The sequence below is a fragment of the Gopherus evgoodei genome, chromosome 11 (assembly GCF_007399415.2).
Source record: "Gopherus evgoodei ecotype Sinaloan lineage chromosome 11, rGopEvg1_v1.p, whole genome shotgun sequence".
NCBI lineage: Eukaryota > Metazoa > Chordata > Testudines > Testudinidae > Gopherus > Gopherus evgoodei.
In genome coordinates, this window is record NC_044332.1 from 78,115,972 (window position 1) to 78,136,454 (window position 20,483).

Below are 20,483 nucleotides of genomic sequence, written 5' to 3' on the forward strand. Positions count from 1 at the left end.
AGCCCTGGGCCTCCACACCCAGTGTCCCATCTGCAGACACTCAGAGGAGAGAGTTCTAGGCCTCACACCCTCTGTATTTCAGATGCCCCAGGTCAGGATGCTCCAGTATTTTGCCCATTTCCCCTTCCCCTTGCACACCCGGCTCCTCCTGAGATCAGCAGTGTCTTTAGACCGTAAGCACATCTGGGGAGCCTGATTCTCCACTGCCACTGCTCTGGCTGCTAGTGCTTTGCACGGGGTGGCAGGGGAGGGAATAGTGACACACAGTGCAAGGCAATGGAGCTTCCAGCCCTCTCATGACACACTTGGGGACTCATCCAGCTACCACCAGCCAGGGGAGACTTTCCATTGACATTAAAGGGAGCCAGATTGGGGCCCTAGGGCCCTCGCCCTTTCCAAAAGCTCCCAGGGGATCAGATCCCAATACTAAGTAATAGAGCCTTTGCAGGATATTTGTGACCTTCTCCCTAACAGCCACCCAGCCAGTAAATTGCACCCAGCTCTAACGCTCCGCACAGCGCTTGTTAACTGCGGTCTTGGTCTCTGTCCTGTATCAACTGCTTTGGACGCTTCTCCCTCAGGAGCAGAGCGCGAGCCCTAGAACATGGGAAGGGAAAATGATGCAGTAGAGCAAAGAAAGAAAGAAAAGGTCTGGTTGCACCTGGCGGAACCAACAACGATCCAGGGCCTGGGGGAAAATCTCTGACAGGCAGGTAGGTTATAAGAGGGGTGATCGGGAGGTTCCGTTCTCCCTATCCCATAGCACAAGAACCAGGGAGATGCAGTGAATTTAGAAATTCAAACGCGGTCGAAGAAAACGTTTTCACATCACGTATGATTCTCCTGTGGAACTCACTGCCACAGGAAGTCACTGAGGCCAAGACTCAAAGAGAGACTGCACATCGACACAGAGCACAAGAATATCCAACCTTGTCCTAACAATTGTGGAAGGACTATTAAACCTTCTGCTTCAGGGCCTGAGCCGATCTCTACCTCTCAGAGACCAGGATCAGACCCGATGCTGGGGCAGATTAGCTCCTATCTGCTCCTGGGGTTCTCACACCTCCCTCTGACCCAGCTAGTGCTGGTCACTGTCAGAGGCAGGACACTGGTCTGGACGGCCCTCGGCTCTGAGCCAGTCTGGCAATGCCTGCGTCCCTGCTGTGTGCTCATCTCTGCATGCGCTGTGCTCCGGGGTTCCCCCTGCCCTGCCCCCCATGCTCAGATCCAGGCTTCGGCATTGCAAGGGGTACTGCCTCCCCGGACAGCAACCACGCACCTGCGCAGCAAGGACAGCCTGGATTATGTTTTCATTCAACTGCATATCAATGAGGGGTCCCTGTTCCACCCTCCAAGCCTTCACCTGTCGCTTACCTGTGTTGTTTACACAGCAGCAGGCTCAGACAGCAAAGTCCCTGCCACGTCCAGTCTCAAACGTCACTGGCAGACAGAACAAACAATCCCGATAGGCGGGGGGCGAAGGGGAGAGGAGATAGCAGAGAAGAGGGGGTGAGGGGGGCTCTACCTGCAAAGTGTCGATCACTGACAGTGCTGCATTCACCAGCGTCTCTCTGTCTGTTTCCAGATTTGGGGGGGGTGGTCCCCCTTTGAAGACTGTCAAGCTAAAGAAAGGACAAAGGCAGGCCCAGATCCAAAGCCCACGGAGGCCAGTGGAAAGGTTTGGGGGGGTCAGGCTCAGACTGCGGTGGCTGGCAGCTGAGCCCCAAGACAGGTTTTCTCCACCTGGGTCACCAGGTTTTACTCAACAATCCCCCAGGTGTTCAGCCACGATTCCAGCTGACTCCACCCACCAAGGTCCAGGGAGGGATATGAGGGCTGGGGGCCCCAGGGAAAGAGAAGGCAGGATTCAGAGGCTCTGGGCTGATGGATTAGCCAACTCTTTTCTGGCATCCTAGTCTCCCGGCCCGCCCGGAGCTGCAGTCAGGCTGGGGCTGGGCACCCTGGGGTGGAAGGAAACCCTGCTGCCTTGCGGGTGGATGGAGGATGGTAAATCCCGGGGCGGTTAGTCATGTATTGCTTGAGCTCTGTTTGGGTAAGGCAGCCCCCTGGCTCAGCACACGCGTCACTCTGCCAACAGCCCAGTGCCCGCACCCGCCGGGCGCAGGGGCGGGACTGTTGTGCTAGGAGCTGGCCATCCTGAGCCCACAGGCTGCACCGGGAGATAGTCCCGCTACGCTACAGCTCATCTGTGCACACTCTGAAAGCAGGTACCCTGGCGCCTGATCATGCTGGTGAGGAGATAAAGCAGTAGAGCAAGACGGAAGGAGATGAAAGAGAGGCAGCGTGGGCCAATGGATAGAACATCGCACGGGGACTCAGGAGATCGCGAGTTCTATTCGTACCTCTGCTGGGTCACTTCCTGTCTCTATTTCCCCTCCCACCCTTTGTCTGTTTGAACTGTGAGCCCAGAGACTGTCCCTCATTGGGTGTCTGGACAGCACCTTGCACAAGGGAGCCTGATCTCGGCTGGGTTCACCAGGGCTGCCGTAATACAGACAAGTGAGAATTAACCAGAACGAAACTGAGCAAAGGGAAGTTTAGGCGAAAAACCAGGAAGAACACATCCTTAACGCTGCGATTTCTTCAGCCAGAGGCACACTCCCCTAAGGGCAGTGGTGCAGTGCTGGGGAGCATTAGACCTAAGCTGGCAAACCCCTGGGGAACCCCCGGTATCGGAGAGCAATGGACGAGGTGTGACCCAATGGGTCTTTGATCTTTCTGAGTCTCGGGAGAAGGGATTGCAGCCCATCCCCAGCTCCCGCATCAGGCTGTGCATCCAGCTGCATTGGAAAGGTCAGGGGAAATCTGCTGGCTTCTGTGCTGACGTGCCGGGCGCTGTGTTTATGTATGAAGCGACTGGTTAAGATCACAGCATGTTGTGCTGTGCACTTTGTCCCTTCCCTCTCTCAGTATCTGCAGATGTTTTCTGCAAAGGGTGAACAAACAGGAAAGGAGCAAGAATTCACTGCTCAGTTTGGTGTGGGCAAAAAGGATGGATTTCCCCAGATTCAGTCTAAGGCTAGAAGAGACCCCCCATGCTCACCACCTCGTCTGCGCTCCTGCATAACCCAGGCCAGGGTACGGCCCCGAAATCATTCCTGGTGCAAATATTTCAGAAAACCAGCCAGTCTTGATTAAACAATGGCCAGTGATGGAGAATCCATCATGCCCCTTGGCAAACTGTTCCAATGATTTGTTAGCCTCACTGTTAAAATTTTGCACCTTATTTCTAGTTTGAATCTGTCTCCTCTGTCTGAGGAGCCCTCTTCTCAGATTTCTGTTCCCAGGAAGGTACTTAGAGACGGTGATCAGTCACCCCTTAACCTGCTCTCTGTTAAGAACAGATCAAACGGAGCCCTATTGTGCCACTTGGGGAAGCCCTTCCTGATTCCAGGTGACGGTTCAGTCACTCCCCGGAGCAGAGAGACCGATAGCCACTAGCTAGTCTCACAGGAGCCACAGCCATGGGCCAGGACCCCATTGCGCTAGGGGCTGTACGAACAGACAGTCCCTGTCCCAACAAGTAGACTTGCACTGAGTGCCATCCTGTTCTCATGTTACAGGACCGGGCACACAGGAGCTCCTGGATGGCCTGCTCTGTACCACACCGTGTCCGGTAACCTTTTATCAGATCTCCCCAGCTCCTTTCCATACTAGAAAGTCCCCGTCGTTCTTAATGGCTCCTACCTGGATCCTCACCACCCTGCCTCCCATCAGTCGCACTCCATCCGCAGGGTCTTGATCAGATGCTGCGGTATCTAACAACAACACTGAGTAGCCTGGGGAGGGCCACGTGTTCATCGCTCACCACTCGCTGCAGGTAACAGTTGCTCAGGCTGCAAGTTTCAAAACTGCTTTGATTACCTGCCAGCCCCGCCAGCTGCCCTGCGACCTGTGTCGGATCGGCAGGACCGATGGAGGAAGAAATGCGGCTGCTTGTCTGCTAGGACTTGTCCAGGTCCAATGCTAGGGCACGAAGGGACCAGTGTGACCATCTAAGACTCTGCAGGACAGAGGATTTCCACTAGCTTAGCTAAACTGGTTTAACTCAAACCGGAGCAAGCCCCTGCATGGATACTCATTTCACCTTCTGGGGGAGGGGGAGCTGATTGCATCTTAGCTTAAACCAATTCCTGACTGACTTCAACTACCCTGAAATCACCTGGGTTTAAACCAAAACGTGTCCCCACGACTTTCGGCGCTGGGTTAGTGGAATCAGTTTGACATCACACACCGGCGCAGCACTGCAAGTAGACCGTCCCCCCAGGGAGCTGGTGGAGGGATAAGAAGGTCTCTCCAAGGACCGTTAGCAAGGAGGCAGCAATCTGACCAGGCAGGCAACGTCTGGAAGGCAGCTGTCCGTTTCGGACTGGAGGCAGGGCTCATGCTAGGCCCTTTCGGGTGAGCCTCCAGCCAGCAGCTCCCTCCCTGGTGTCGTTGGTAGAAGGGAGGGTTTTGCCTCAGCTCCAAGGCCTAAAAAGGCAACATTTCCAAGGCTCCAGTGCAGGCCTGAGCGCACGGCACCAAGGGTTAGCTCTGGCCCACAGGCTCCAGTCTGCAAAAACTCTCCCGACGTAACCCTGCCACCTGCCTCGGCTGTTTACCCAGCCCAGCTGGCAGCAGAATGCCGTGCCCAGGAATGCCCGACGCTGACTGGACTCAATCAGCATTCCTGCGCCCCCGGCATGTGTCATGGCCTGCGTCCCCCAGGCAGAAGACGCCGGATTATCCCTACATGGGCTCCGCTCCTCCACACTAAAGGAGGGTTTAGACTCCAAGGCAGGGCAAATCCATGCTATGGCTTCTTCTGTGGGCTTGCCCCGCAAAGCCCAATGGCCCATCCTGCTGGCCAAGGAGGAGAGGTGGAGCTCTGCTAGGAAGTCTGTCTACACCTCTCCTCTTCTGAGCCTGGCAATCCCCTCCTCCTCCTCCAGCATTCCAGGAAGTCCTGCCTCCAGAAGGCAGGACTTCCTGAAACAACGCCACTAGAGAAGTCTCACCTACATTTTAAGCAGAAAGAAGAGATGGAATTGATATGCCAGGCTCATCAGCCCAGAGCGTTTCATTCATGTCACAAGAGCAAAACACTCATGTCCTAGGCTATAGATCCTTTGCATGCTGGAAAGCACACTTGTATTCTGAAAACTCCTGACCAGACCTGGGACACCAAGCATTACAATACAGGGCAGCCCATTGTCCTTAGATGACAGCACTGTGCTGCCTATAGCATCCGACTCCACCGATCCTCGTACCTGCATGCCTCACCGTGTACCAGGAGCAGCGCCTCTCCTGGCAAACAACTCTCGCCTGGGCCAGGAGGGGAGGAGAAGGGCCCTGGGGTGCAGGGAGCGGGGAGGAAGGCTGCCCAGCAGGGCAGTGGAAGATGCAGGGGGTGGGGGGCAGCAGGCAGCAAGGGACAAGAATGAGTTTCATTATCTTTAACGAAGGCCAAAGCTCGGCTCCCATGTCACAGTGGGAAGCGCCATGAGCATCGACACGTTGCCAAGGGAGCGGGCAAGAGCATTGCCATGGGGATGGGGAAAGAGGAGGTGCCCACGAGACGATGTCGCCTGCCCAGGGAGGTCTGAGGACGGGGAAGTATTGGCAAAGCCTGGTGACGCTGGCCCCAGGCCTGTGAAGAGAGGCCGGGGGGGCCCAGGGGACTCGCTGGGCGGGAATACACACAACAGCCCCGGCCTGCAAAACTAGCATCTCCAGCCAAAGCTTTGATGGCAGAGCCATGGAACAGCTCAGCAGCTGGGATCGCTGCGTGTTCACCCGCCCGGCCGGGAGGGGTTCTTTGGCACTAGGGCCTGGGAACCAATCCGGCTCACTCTGGGACTCTCGCTCGGAGACCGCGCTGAGGCGGGAGCTGCAGCGGCCTCGCCACGCACAGTCACCGGGACCCCAGAGAGCTCCGCTCCGCCCATCAACGCCCAGCGTGGTCATCCTGCCCCACCCCAGCCACGCCACGAAACAACAGCCCAGTCACCCAGAGCAAGCCTCCTCGGGCACGAACCCCGCGCACACCGGCCCTGCCCAGCCCCGGCCTCCGTGTGCCAGTCAGCTGATCCGCCGAGCCCTTCGTCACGGACAAGGCCTCCCTGGAAAGCTGCAGAATCCGGCCCTTCCCCTGCCGCTGGGAGCTGGGGAGCCCCCCACTTGAGCTTCCTGGGGACCAGGCCCTTCCCCTGTCGCGGGAGCGGGGTGAGCAGGGACACGCCACCCTAAGGAGACACTAGGTGAAGAAGGAACCTGCCTGCAAACGCATCTTCTCCCTGCCTAGGCAGCGGCTCTGGGCTTGCTCAATCCACGCCACCGCCTCAGCCCGCTGTCCGGGTCCTCGGGATTGTCAGGCACGACAGGCTGCCTGCCTGTGACATTCCACCCACACTGAGAAACGGTGCATCACTCTCCCTGCCATGGCAGGGCCAACCCTTGCTGTCTCGGCCCAGGCTGGACCCGGGCACCGGAGCGCTAGCCGAGGGAGGGCTGAACTGCAGGGCCAGTCCTGCCCCTGCTGCAGCCACTGGCATCAACTTTATTAGAAGGAGTCACTTGCTCTTTGCTGCCAGGGGGGCCCAGGCAGTCGAGGGAATCGGGCCGTCGGAGGCGTTTCCACAGTGTGTTTGGTCCCCGGCCCCACGGCTGACAGCACTACAGGCATCAACGGTGCTCGTGGGTCGGGGAATACAGAGGACTCCCATTTATTCTACAGGCCACTGGCAGCTGTCACATGCAAACAACCCCCGCCACTTCCTTAAGGCCCATGGTCAGCTAACCACCTGCAGCAAATAACACCAGGGCGAAGAGGGGGGGACAGGGAATAAAGCCTGCAAGCCAGTTTCATCCCAGGGCAGTGCTCTGTCCAGCCCCGATCACTGAGCAGGAGTGCCTGATCCTGCCAGGGGCCGGGCGCCTCCCAAGGGGTGGCTTGACTAGAAGTAGAGGGTGTTCAGCACCCTGCAGCATGGGACCCGGCGACCTACGCCCCAAACTTCCGCTCTCACGCGGACACAAAGTTCTCTGGCGAGAGGCATGGGAAACACGGCGCTGATCCCGCCACGCGACCCCCGGCGCTGACATCTGGGTCATCCAGCCAGAGCGCAGATAAGGGAGGGAGCAGTCCCCAGCCCAGGCCAGCGGGTGAAAGAGACGTCCACGGTGCAGAGGGAAAGAACCGCTGATCCTTGTCAAGTCTGCAGCCAGCCAGCCAGCCAGCCCGGGACATCTCATTAACACGCGATGCTCTTCCTGAAAACAATGGGCCACCCGCCCCGCTTGACTGGCTAAAGAAGATATTTTAAGTACTAGATCGTTCTTGGATTAGGTCTGTGGCACCTTGTCCTAGTCGCCATGGTGGGGTGTCCCTATAAAGCCCCCAGATGAGTTGGTTCCTGGGTTGCCAGTGCATATGTGCTCCTTAAAGGGGCCCGGCAGGACTGGCTCTCTGCCCAGCAGGTCAGATCCCCGGCTTGAAGAGAGAAAGCCCAAGGGGTTTTCAGCAGCGATCGCGCTTGGGCTTTGGGGGTCCACACAGGGTCCACTCACTAGCTGATGGGGTGAGGCCCTGGGGACTGAAGTCCTCTGTGCATCCACAGCAAAACAGGGCGTGCGTCCCCCAGGCAGGGCCCACCTCGCCCACCGCTCAGGGTGTGACGCAGCCCCCTCTGGGCCATTAGCTATCAATTCCTATTCGGTAGCATCTGGGCTAAGACCCCTCACAACCCATTTCACCTAGGGACACAGCCAGCTAGTGAGGTGCATCAGAGGGGAGCCAGCAGACCTCTGTGGGGCAACATTGAGGGAGCCCCCAACCTGCCATGGCCCCTTCTCCCCCCAATCCACGCCAGCCCCCTGCCATGACCCCCCTCCACACTCCCTGTCTCCACACACACACTCTGCCCCTTCTGCACAAGCGCCCCTTGGTTCCTGCCAAGGGTCATTAGGAGTTTCCGATCCAGGCCTTTGTTTTGCCCTTCTCTGCGCTGATGCCTGGTTCATTTCCAGGCCTGTGAGGGCCATTTCCTTTTCTAGGAACACAGCAGAGACCAAGCCTAAAACCAGCTGCGCGGGGAGCAGGGGCCAAGCTAGGCAGGCAGCAGCTTTCATTAACTCTCTCTTGGACCGGAGCGTCCATGTGTGCCCTGTCCCTCAGCCCAGAGGGCACCCGGGAGGCCCCCCGCGCGTCCTCACCACCCTCTCAGCTGGTGACCGCGAGGGGCGCAGGGCTAGATCCCAGCTCTTTCCTTTCCATGCCGCTGAACCGCCTGGGCACTCATTAACCCGCTGGATTAACCATTGCTCATTCCACAGCCCCAGCCTCCCGGAGAGCTCAGACCAGCCAGCTGAGCCAGGACACCCCGGGGGGCAGCGGGGAGGGGAGGAATTAACCCTGTGTGCTCCCACGGGCGAGAGGAGGGGCTTGCTGTCCCATACAGCCACCGCTGTCTGGAAGGAGTAAAAATGCCAGGTGGCTGGCACGTCTCACGCAGGACGGGGGAGAGGGGTCGGAGCCGTCGGTGGGGCTGGCTGGGATCCCGCCCGTTGCAGTTGGTCAAGGAAACATTTATGCTCTTTTTGGTTGATGTTCCGGCACATTCTTCCCAGCCCTGCCCATGGCATCCTCCTCCTCCTCTCCCCCTGCATCCCCTGCGTGCACACAAATACACACGCGCACACGCGCACACACACATACTTCAGTGACCAGTCGCCACCCCACACCTGGCCATCAGCAGGTGCACAGCTGTCACCACACCGTTAAGATAACACCCGGGAACTGCAGACGCCTTTCCCAGCCCCACCCCTGCCCTGCCTTCTCTCTGCTGCTCCAGCCAGACCCAAACTCACCCCATCTTCTTTGCCCTCCCCCTGCCACCTGCGAGGTCAGATACCAGGGTGCTGGGCAACGTGGAGAGAGACACGGAGCTAGCGGATTCCCTGTGCCAGTCCCAAAAGTGGAGCAGGGGAACACACAGGCAAGAGGCAGCAATACCAGCTTAACACACAAGTGTCAGACGTGATCCAAACAGCTGTTGCATGGAGCAAGGGGAGCAGAACGCACCGAGACTTCCTCCTCATCCCTGGCGGGACAGCGCTGATTGTCGGGGGGTTACACCTGCCACGGGATTTGATCCCGGTGTCACAGCCGAGAACAAGATTCCTGGGGAAGCTGCTGAGCACAGCCAGGCATCCCACCTCCTCTATCTTCTCCGACACACTCTGCCCCGCATCACAGCCCTCCCAAACTCTAGCTGCTCCTGGCTTCCAAAGAGGGACCAGTCTCCCCATCCCACGGCGGCGCTTTCCCCTTCGGCAGAAGCCTTGGGCGGCTCTTACCTGTTTCATGACGCTCCCAAAATCCATCCGGTTTCACTCGGCCTCCAAGCCGGTTACATCCAAGGACCGGGCGTTCCCCTGGCCGGCAGGGCGAGAGTGATGGGAGAAGTGTGGGGCTGGGGCGCGAGAGGGTCGCTGAAGCGCAGGCTGGCGGGTGTGAAGAAATTAAAGAGCCGTCCCCCAGGGAAGAGAGAAAGAGCCAGGCACAGGGGGTGGGGGAGAGGGGGCTTGGATTCCCGCAGGCGGAGAGAGAAATCGAGGCAGCCCCAAGCGTCTGGGGAGGGTGAGGCCAGAGAGCGGCGCGTGGAGCGACTGAGTGCAGAGCAAAAGCTTGCAGGACTGCGCAAAAGGGTTTTTCCTTCCCACCCGCCCAAGCTCCAACTCATTAGCAGCCTGGGTTTTTTTTTTTTGTTTTTTTTTTTTGTCCTTCTTCCCTCCTCGTGCGCGCTGCTGTCCAAGTATAACACACACACACCCAGCCCCACCACTGCTGGCTGGCTGGGGCCTCCCCCTCCGGCCGCCTTAAGGGGCATGGCAGGCCCATCTGTGTAACCGGAGGGCGGGCAAGGCAGAGGGGGCTGGAAACGCACAGGATGGGGGAGTCAGATACGACAACAAACTAGGTCATCCGTCCTGTTTCCAAAGGCTCCTATGCAAACAGACAGAGGGGCGGCCTGTCTGGCCCTTATCACCCGCCGCCCGGCTTGAGTGTTTGGCATCTCTGCCCCGCCACGCTGGGAGGAAAGTTATCCTGGAACTGGTCTGTGGCACCTACCCCACCGGGCTCCGGGTCAGCCTGGAGTCTGTGGTGGGCCAGGACCATGGGGTGCAAGGGGCGGGAAGGATAGCAAGGCAGACTCTCCCTGCCCTACCAGGGATTGCCAGCCCGGATGAGAGCCAAGGGGAGCTGGGATCCTGTGTCCAACAGCGGGCAGTGCCAGCTGGTACTCAGCAAGGGGCAAATAAAACCCACCCAGAGGGCACCTCTCTCCTGGCAGCTGTCAGGCAGCACGTGGCCTGCCTCTTGTCTATCCCTGACTCGGGGTGGGGACCAGACACTGCTGCGAACTCAGCTCCGCTGAGCCCCAACCCATCAGAGGGTATTGTCCATGCCCATGCCCCTGGGGGCTCCAGACACCTCAGTACAGGGCCTGATTCCCATCCCATCGCCACCCATCTCCTCACATTACACGGCAATACCCCAGCTAACAGCACCGGCACCACAAGACAGAGGGGTTTGTACCACCACGCATGTATTTCCCTGTTCTGCCTTCACCTCATTGTTATATAAACTGTATATTCCCGCAGAGCCGAGGAACAGGCCCCAGTGAGCCAGGTGCTGTACAAACGCAGACCCAATGGACAGTCCCTACCCCAAAGACAACACTAAACCCCAGGTCTCCTGCCTTCCTTATGCTGTGCACAAAGGTGACAACAGAAGCCACCCCCCAGCACCCAAAACACAACACAGAGAGAAGTCAGCCCCCGACACACAGACGTCTGGTCTTAAGCTCATGCCCCAACTACCTGCCCCTGCTGCAGATAAACTGGCTTCACAGTATTTTGGACAGCAGCTGAACACAGCGACTGCATTGTGAAATCTGAACGAAAGGCACCGGGACAAGGGTTCCCTAGGGAGGTGGTGGAATCTCCTTCCTTAGAGGTTTTTAAGGCCCGGCTTGACAAAGCCCTGGCTGGGATGATTTAGTTGGAGATTGGTCCTGCTTGGGGCAGGGGGTGGGACTGGATACCTCCTGAGGTCCCTTCCATCCCTGCTATTCTATGATTCTAAGGGGAAGAGTGCGAGGTTTTCCCGTCCCAACGTGCACGTCTCTGCTGAGACACGGGATGAGCAGAGCAGGAGCGAGGGAGTGCAGTGCACACCCGCAAACACTACAGGGCGGTGGGAGGAAGGCAGGAGGCGGGTTGGGCGTGAGACAGGAGCCGTCGCGTGTAGGGGAGCTGGCTCAGGGTGAGCCCCGTCCAGCCCTCGGGGAGATGCCGGGGAGCAGCTCGGAGCCGGCTGGGGGTTAGTCTGCCCTGCCTCAGCCGAACCCCGGCTGCCTTTCCCAGCCAGTGCAATGCCTCGTATCGCCGTTTGTCCATGCTGGGGGCTCAGCTCACCCCCATCCCCGCAGTGTCTGGCACATCACTCCTCAATGTATCTACTCTCACGGTAGCGCTGGGCGGCAGGGCAGCGCCACCACCCCCATCAGCCAGAGGGGAACTGAGGCACAGAGAGAATACGTATCAGAGGGGTAGCCGTGTTAGTCTGGATCTGTAAAAGCAGCAAAGAATCCTGTGGCACCTTACAGACTAACCGCAACAAACCTTGATGCCAACTCTGCCCACATATCTACACCAGCAACACCATCACAGGACCTAACCAGATCAGCCACACCATCACCAGTTTATTCACCTGCACGTTCACCAATGTAATATACGCCATCATATGCCAGCAATGCCCCTCTGCTATGTACATCGGCCAAACTGGACAGTCGCTACGGAAAAGGATAAATGGACACAAATCAGACATTAGGAATGGCAATATACAAAAAACTGTAGGAGAACACTTCAGCCTCCCTGGCCACACTATAGCAGATCTTAAGGTGGCCATCCTGCAGCAAAAAAACTTCAGGACCAGACTTCAAAGAGAAACTGCTGAGCTTCAGTTCATCTGCAAATTTGACACCATCAGCTCAGGATTAAACAAAGACTGTGAATGGCTTGCCAACTACAAAACCAGTTTCTCCTTCCTTGGTTTTCACACCTCAACGGCTAGAACACGGTCTCATCCTCCCTGATTGACCTAACCTCATTATCTCTAGCTTGCCTGCATATATATATCTGCCCCTGGAAATTTCCACTACATGCATCTGACGAAGTGGGTATTCACCCACGAAAGCTCATGCTTCAAAATGTCTGTTAGTCTATAAGGTGCCACAGGATTCTTTGCTGCTTTTACAGAGAGAATAAGAGACCTAACCAAGGTCACAGGGTTCCTCTGCCAGAGCAAGGATTTGAACCGGCTGTCTGAAGTCCCGCTGGTGCTCTGACCACTGGCCCATCCTCCCTCTTGGAAAGCTCAGCCCCGGGCCACAATGTGGTTCGTAGAGACCCACCCCCTGAGTGTCCTTGCCCCACCCCTGCAGCCCGGTAGATCATGACCCACCACACCTTAGCCTCTAGGACCCTGCTATCCAGCAGCTGCAGCTCCTGTCCAGCGTGAGCGAGCTAAGCCCGGTTTGAACCCAGCCAGGGAGGCCCAGTGGTAAGGGCCCTGCCCTGGGACTTAATGTGTTCAAATTCCCTGCTCTGCCAGACTCTGTGTGGGACCTGCGGTAGGTCATTCAGCAGCTGTGCGCCTTGGTTTCCCCAAATGACAGAATTACCTCCTGGGGCATCCTAAGGATAAATACGTTGAATGCTGGGAGGTGCGCAGAGGTAAGGTAATGAGGGCCAGATCAGTACCTTAAGGATACCATTTTTCCTACTCAGGGAGAAGTCTAAAAGTCCAGGTTTCCTGTCCTCTCCCCACCAGGCATCCAAAGTCGCTTTGCAAACACTGCCCCCTCCCCACACTGCAAGGATCTCACAGCGCCAGAGCTGAGCTCTTGCATTCCCCTTCTCAGGCAGCGCACGACCCCACTGCTAACCTGCCATCGCAGGAAACGCTGACACGGCCTCGTTACCAGCCACCGTGCTCCCCCACTGTTAGCGTTCATCTGATCCAGGCAGCTGCGGGGTCCGGCTTGGGCACCAATCAATCACCCACAAACGAGGAATCCACAGCGCTACCTTCACAACTCCCATGCGCCTTGCCACGGTTGCTACAAGCAGCCCCGGGTTTTTCCCTGGAAGAACCCGTCACTCCTGGCCAGGTTAATTCATTTTTTGCTGCTGGTTCCCCTTCTGTTCCGTGAGCGGAGAGGAGCCACCCTGCTGTCCCCAAACCCAGCCCCTCTCCCCACCCCAGCCAGCCTCCCCAGAAACAACCAGCCAGTGATGACTCAAACTTTCCCGGCTTTCCCTCCCTCTCTGCATTGTGCTTTACTGCACATCTGGTTCCAGTTGTGGTTAGTAAGCGAGGGGCAGATCCGATGGCTTCCTCTGAAAGCAGGACTAGGCAACGTTTTTCAAAAAAAGGAGGAGGAGGAGGAGGGAGGGGGAAGGAAGGAGGAGAGAGAGGAACATGAAGTTAAAGGAGTGTGCAAGGGTTTGCTTCTGTTCCTCTGCCTCTCCCTGCAGGCTCAGCTGCAGAGGCCACGAGGAGGCATTTCCCAAGCAAGATGGGATCTCGTTAAAGACCTATTCCCAGATCAATAACACAGAGGGAACCTACCCCCTGCAAGCTCTTCTAGACGAGAAAGCCCTCAAGTTAGATCCTGCAAGGCTGGTGAGAGCCTGGCTGGAGTCTGCTCCCCGCTCCTCAGGGCTCTGTATCGGGACCACTTCCCTCCTGGCCAGTTCACCTCTGTGCTCCAGTCTCCCACTCCGGGCAGATCTGGGTCCTCAGGCTACAGAGGGTGGAGACTGGCCTGGGCCAAGTCTGTTCTTCATGTATTGATTTTTTTTTAATGAACAGAGTCCAAGTGCCTTTTGGTGATGGGCCCTTCATAAATGATTGAAGGAAACGTCAGGGCCGATTTGGCAGAGAGACGGCCATCGATTTTAGCCGGGGAGTGTCAGAGCTCAGCACATCCGAAAATTAGCCCTTTAATAATTATGTACATTTTGGCTAGGGCTCAGAGGCTGGGTATCTCCCCCGACCTATACTCCATTAGCCAGACACAAACTTCTACAAGCCCAGCTCCATTTGGAGAAGCCCAGGCTGCCTCCCCAAAACCTGTTGCTTCCTTGCAGAATTAGCAGGGTCTCTCCCAAGAGCAGGATGTCCCCAGGGACTTCCCATCCTCACAGGCAGGCAGAACACAAGGAGAGGACTTATTTTATCCAACAGACCCCAACCCTGCTGCACAGCCAGACAGCAACATCTGTTGGGCCCCTCAAAGGTGTCACCTCCCACCTTCCCCCTGCACCGCAGCAGCCAGGGCTAACTCGACAGATCCCCCATCCTGATATCGAGCAAGCCCATCCTCACTGGGCTGGCAAGAGGCTGTCTCAGCCCCAATCGCTCTGGTTGCTACTCTAGTCTAGTCTCCGCTTCCATTCAGAATCTGCCGAGATGAGGTGCATTAAAGGATTAGGGAAGCATTTTCTTAAGTACATACACCACCATCCAGCTCCGAAGGCAGAACGGAGAGCAGCAGCGGCTGCTGGTCCAGTGCCCAGCTCCGAAGGCAGAGCGGAGAGCAGCGGCTGGTCCGGTGCCCGGCTCCGAAGGCAGAGCGGAGAGCAGCGGCTGGTCCGGTGCCCGGCTCCGAAGGCAGAGCGGAGAGCAGCGGCTGGTCCGGTGCCCGGCTCCGAAGGCAGAGCGGAGAGCAGCGGCTGGTCCGGTGCCCGGCTCCGAAGGCAGAGCGGAGAGCAGCGGCTGGTCCGGTGCCCGGCTCCAAAGGCAGAGCGGAGAGCAGCGGCTGGTCCGGTGCCCGGCTCCGAAGGCAGAGCGGAGAGCAGCGGCTGGTCCGGTGCCCGGCTCCGAAGGCAGAGCGGAGAGCAGCGGCTGGTCCGGTGCCCGGCTCCAAAGGCAGAGCGGAGAGCAGCGGCTGGTCCGGTGCCCAGTTCCAAAGGCAGAGCAGAGAGCAGCGGCTGGTCCGATGCCCGGCTCCAAAGGCAGAGCGGAGAGCAGCGGCTGGTCCGATGCCCGGCTCCAAAGGCAGAGCGGAGAGCAGCGGCTGGTCCGATGCCCGGCTCCGAAGGCAGAGCAGAGAGCAGCGGCTGGTCCGGTGCCCGGCTCCGAAGGCAGAGCAGAGAGCAGCGGCTGGTCCGGTGCCCGGCTCCGAAGGCAGAGCAGAGAGCAGCGGCTGGTCCGGTGCCCGGCTCCGAAGGCAGAGCAGAGAGCAGTGGCTGGTCCGGTGCCCAGCTCCGAAGGCAGAGCAGAGAGCAGTGGCTGGTCCGGTGCCCGGCTCCGAAGGCAGAGCAGAGAGCAGCGGCTGGTCCGGTGCCCGGCTCCGAAGGCAGAGCAGAGAGCAGCGGCTGGTCCGGTGCCCGGCTCCGAAGGCAGAGCAGAGAGCAGCGGCTGGTCAGGTGCCCGGCTCCAAAGGCAGAGCAGAGAGCAGCGGCTAGTCCGGTGCCCGGCTCCGAAGGCAGAGCAGAGAGCAGTGGCTGGTCAGGTGCCCGGCTCCAAAGGCAGAGCGGAGAGTAGCGGCTGGTCCGGTGCCCGGCTCCAAAGGCAGAGCAGAGAGCAGCGGCTGGTCCGGTGCCCAGCTCCGAAGGCAGAGCGGAGAGCAGCGGCTGGTCCGGTGCCCAGCTCCGAAGGCAGAGCAGAGAGCAGTGGCTGGTCCGGTGCCCGGCTCCGAAGGCAGAGCGGAGAGCAGTGGCTGGTCCGGTGCCCAGCTCCGAAGGCAGAGCACGAGAGCAGCGGCTGGTCCAGGTGCCCAGTTCCAAAGGCAGAGCAGGAGAGCAGCGGCTGGTCTGGTGCCCAGTCTCCAAAGGCAGAGCAGAGAGCAGTGGCTGGTCCGGTGCCCAGTTCCAAAGGCAGAGCAGAGAGCAGTGGCTGGTCCGGTGCCCAGCTCCGAAGGCAGAGCAGAGAGCAGCGGCTGGTCTGATGCCCGGCTCCGAAGGCAGAGCAGAGAGCAGTGGCTGGTCCGGTGCCCAGCTCCGAAGGCAGAGCAGAGAGCAGCGGCTGGTCCGGTGCCCAGCTCCGAAGGCAGAGCAGAGAGCAGCGGCTGGTCCGATGCCCGGCTCCAAAGGCAGAGCGGAGAGTAGCGGCTGGTCCGGTGCCCGGCTCCGAAGGCAGAGCGGAGAGCAGCGGCTGGTCCGATGCCCGGCTCCGAAGGCAGTGCAGAGAGCAGCGGCTGGTCCGGTGCCCGGCTCCGAAGGCAGAGCAGAGAGCAGCGGCTGGTCCGGTGCCCGGCTCCGAAGGCAGAGCAGAGAGCAGCGGCTGGTCAGGTGTCCGGCTCCAAAGGCAGAGCGGAGAGTAGCGGCTGGTCCGGTGCCCGGCTCCGATGGCAGAGCGGAGAGCAGCGGCTGGTCTGATGCCCGGCTCCGAAGGCAGAGCGGAGAGCAGTGGCTGGTCCGGTGCCCAGCTCCGAAGGCAGAGCAGAGAGCAGTGGCTGGTCCGGTGCCCAATTCCAAAGGCAGAGCGGAGAGCAGTGGCTGGTCTGGTGCCCGGCTCCAAAGGCAGAGCAGAGAGCAGCGGCTGGTCCGGTGCCCAGTTCCAAAGGCAGAGCAGAGAGCAGCGGCTGGTCCGGTGCCCGGCTCCAAAGGCAGAGCAGAGAGCAGCGGCTGGTCCGGTGCCCGGCTCCGAAGGCAGAGCAGAGAGCAGCGGCTGCTCCGGTGCCCGGCTCCGAAGGCAGAGCAGAGAGCAGCGGCTGGTCCGGTGCCCAGCTCCGAAGGCAGAGCAGAGAGCAGCGGCTGGTCCGGTGCCCAGTTCCAAAGGCAGAGCGGAGAGCAGCGGCTGGTTCGGTGCCCGGCTCCAAAGGCAGAGCGGAGAGCAGCGGCTGGTCCGGTGCCCGGCTCCGAAGGCAGAGCAGAGAGCAGTGGCTGGTCCGGTGCCCAGCTCCGAAGGCAGAGCAGAGAGCAGCGGCTGGTTCGGTGCCCGGCTCCAAAGGCAGAGCAGAGAGCAGCGGCTGGTCCGGTGCCCGGCTCCGAAGGCAGAGCAGAGAGCAGCGGCTGGTCCGGTGCCCAGCTCCGAAGGCAGAGCAGAGAGCAGCGGCTGGTCCGGTGCCCAGCTCCGAAGGCAGAGCAGAGAGCAGCGGCTGGTCCGGTGCCCAGCTCCGAAGGCAGAGCAGAGAGCAGCGGCTGATCCGGTGCCCAGCTCTGAAGGCAGAGCACAGAGCAGCGGCTGATCCGGTGCCCAGCTCCGAAGGCAGAGCAGAGAGCAGCGGCTGGTTCGGTGCCCAGTTCCAAAGGCAGTGCCATTGCCAGCAGCAGCAGCACAGAGGGGTTGAAACGTGAAAAGTGATACTCAACAATATCATTTTTAACAGCAGACTTAGGGTATGGCTACATTTGGAAGTGTGAGTGTAGTCAGAGCGGCAGCGCTGGGAGAGAGCTCTCCCAGCGCTGCATGTAAACCACATCCCTTACGGGTGTAGCGTGCAGCGCTGGGCTGCCCTGATTACACTGACGCTTTACAGCGCTGTATCTTGCAGCGCTCGGGGGGGTGTTTTTTCACACCCCAGTTGCAGCGCTGTAAAGTGTGAGTGTAGCCAAGCCCTTAGTGCCCCATTTCCACCCTCACTTCTGTCCTGCTGCTGCCACCCTAGAGCTGACAGCCAGAGTCCTGCCTCCAGGTGAGGGACTGGGGTGGGGGGAAGGAGGGCCCAAGCCTGGGTGCTGGGGCTCCGGCTGTCCCCTCTCTCTCTGCCTCCCAGGAGTGCACGGCCATTTTGCATGAGCCCCAGCCCCCTGGGAATGACAGTCAGAGCCCTTCAGAAAACACCCACACAGCTCGCTCCTCGCCCGACATATTCCCACGCCTCCCTTGGGAGGCCCGCCCCATAGTTTGAGAACCGCTGGCAGGGGCTTAGGACCTGAGACCTGACTGAAATCTGGTGCTGGAAGCTCTCTGGGCTCTGAGCTAGCCAGAGAGCCTCTCTGGTTCCAGCCACAAGCCCACCACAGGCGTAAGCAGCAAAACAACCAGAGGGGCTCCAGCTTTGGCCCCTTACTTCCCAGACGGGCAGGGGCTGGGGGGTGTGCCAGAAGCGGCCCCCTCAGGGGGAGAGGGCACAGATCTCCCTGCTGCTCAGCAAGCCCCCTCAGCAGACATAGAAGCTGGCTAAGAGACTGCAAACGCCGCTGTGTTCGGCTCCCATTTGGCTGGACTGACGGCTGGAGCACAGACACAGACGGCTGCTGTCAGTTCTAGGTTTGACACAAAGCCCGCTGAGGTCAACAGGAATCTCCCCACTGGATCAGGCCTGAGGCTGAGAGCCCAGCCCAGCCAGGTCTGGAAGGGCGTTATACAGGAGTAGGGCCCTGCCTTCTAGCTAGTCAGAGAGCATGGGCCATCTCCAGTGTCCCCAGGCCAGATGGCTCATCGTCTGGACACCTGCCACAGTTCACTCCATCCTGGAGACAAGGGCCTCCCCTTTCCGGCCCCACACATGGCCTTGGGGTTAAGGGCATGGGAAATCCTGCCGAGCTGCATGCCCTCCTGCTGGCCATTGCCTAGAGACAGAACGGCATGCACAAGTGCAGAGATGTCCCCCCGGGCACCAGTCTGGCACTCGGACACGGGAGGGCTCACGTGCCTCTGGACAGCCACAGTGAGAAACCCCCTTGGCACTAGGGATGGGGTGAACCATTTCCCTTCTGCCCAGAGGTTAAGGGTCTGCGTTGCTGCTCACAGGGGCAAAGGGTCGGACTGAAGACAAAGCAGAGGAAAAACCTCCATTGCGACTCCCAACGACCCTCACGTTGCCCTGGGTTGGTTCCTGGGCACAGTGATGCAACACACGGATGCCAGGCCAAATCCTTGCTTAACATCTCCCGCCTGCTTCCTGCCCTACTTCCAATCCCCAGCTGCATCCTACAGAAAGCCTCAGCCAGAGCCATACAGCCTTCACGGCTTCGCTCCCCAACGAGCAGCCCCATGAGAAGATGTTTCTCTTCCTCCCGCACCCCTTCCGCTCCCCCAAGAGAAGCCAGGTCCCTGGCCAGACCCCCGAGCCGGTGTGTAGTATTTATGTTACAGTGCCACCTGGGAGCCCAAGGATAAAGACGTCTATTGCGTTACCTGCGCTGGGCAGACCACAGCACGTGGCCCCAGTCAGCTGATAACCGACCCTGCGGAGCAGGTGAACCGGAGGGAAGGAACAGACAAGTCGAGGAGGTCTGGGGTCAGAGGAAGGAACGTGTCTCACCAGACACTCCGTGGGGCTAGCTTGGTTTACACACAGATTAATAATATTTATTTGAGATGTACCTATCTCCTAGAGCTGGAGGGGAACCTGAAAGGTCATTGAGTCAAGCCCCCTGCCTTCACTAGCAGGACCAAGTACTGATTTTGCCCCCGGTCCCTAAGTGGCCCCCCCCCAAGGACTGAACTCACACCCCTGGGTTTAGCAGGCCAATGCTCAGACCCCTGAGCTATCCCTCCCTCCAGGTAGAAGTGTCTTGTCTAACCTGCTGCGTAACCCAGACCGGAGAACGGCCCCCAAATCATCCCTAGCGCAGATCCTTTAGGGAAACAGCCAGACCTGATTTAAACATAGCCAGTGACAGAGAATCCACCATGGCCCTTGGTAAATCACTCCCTCTTACAACGTACGCCTTATTTCCAGTCTGAATTTCTCTATCTTCGACTTCCAGCCAGTGGCTCTTGTTTCAACCTTTTGTCATCTGCAGACTCCTAAAAAAAAAGAATGGGGGTACGGACCCTTTGGAAATCTTAGACATAGTCTGCAGACCCCCAGGGGTCCACAGGCTGACAGACCACTGTGTTAGACCCTTCTCTGCTAGATCAAAGAGCCCATTATGAAATATTTATTCCCCATGCAGATACTTATAAATTGTAATCAAGTCACCCGTTAACCTTCGCTTTGTTGAGATCAGTGTCTGTCCATCAGTCACCCCCTGGACAACTCAGCCCCCTTGCCACATACTCCCCAGCACTGCACCCCCAAACTCACATGGCCTGGCCCACAGGTGGCCCATCCAGACAATTTAATGGATTTCTTATGGCAGTGAATTTGTCCTCTGCCAGCACCCATCCTGTGCGAGGTGAGGCCCAAACACACGGGAAGACCCAGGCCTTGCCTCCATGAGCTCGGACGCACAGTGGGATAGGATGATTTAGTTGGGGATTGGTCCTGCTTTGAACAGGGGGTTGGACTAGATACCTCCTGAGGTCCCTTCCGACCCTGATATTCTATGATACACGTTGGTGCCACCGTCTTTTAATTAACGAAATACCCCTGAGCCGAACCCATCTGCCCCTCCACGGCACCGGGGCCAAGCTGTTATATGTGTCGGGGAAGCTGGGGGTCTCAGGAGGAGACGGGAAGGAGGAAAGTGGGGGTACAGACCAGCTGGGAGAGGGCCAGGAGACAACAATG

General features: G+C 58.8%; 1 protein-coding gene across 10 annotated transcripts in view; it reads right to left on the reverse strand.

Moving 5' to 3' along the window:
- The window catches only part of TNS1 (tensin 1), a 283,441-nt gene that overhangs the window by 197,878 nt on the left and 65,080 nt on the right, over nt 1-20,483 (reverse strand). For 2 of the 10 annotated variants that reach the window (XM_030579745.1, XM_030579744.1), the window contains exon 1: nt 9,361-9,788. The exons of 7 other annotated variants lie outside the window; for them this stretch is intronic. In XM_030579745.1, coding sequence (XP_030435605.1) covers nt 9,361-9,387 — 27 coding nt within the window. In that variant the 5' untranslated portion in view covers nt 9,388-9,788. Of the gene's footprint in view, nt 1-9,360; nt 9,789-13,016; nt 13,252-20,483 lie in introns of those variants that run through there. One more of the 10 variants, XM_030579743.1, reaches the window with a different exon arrangement.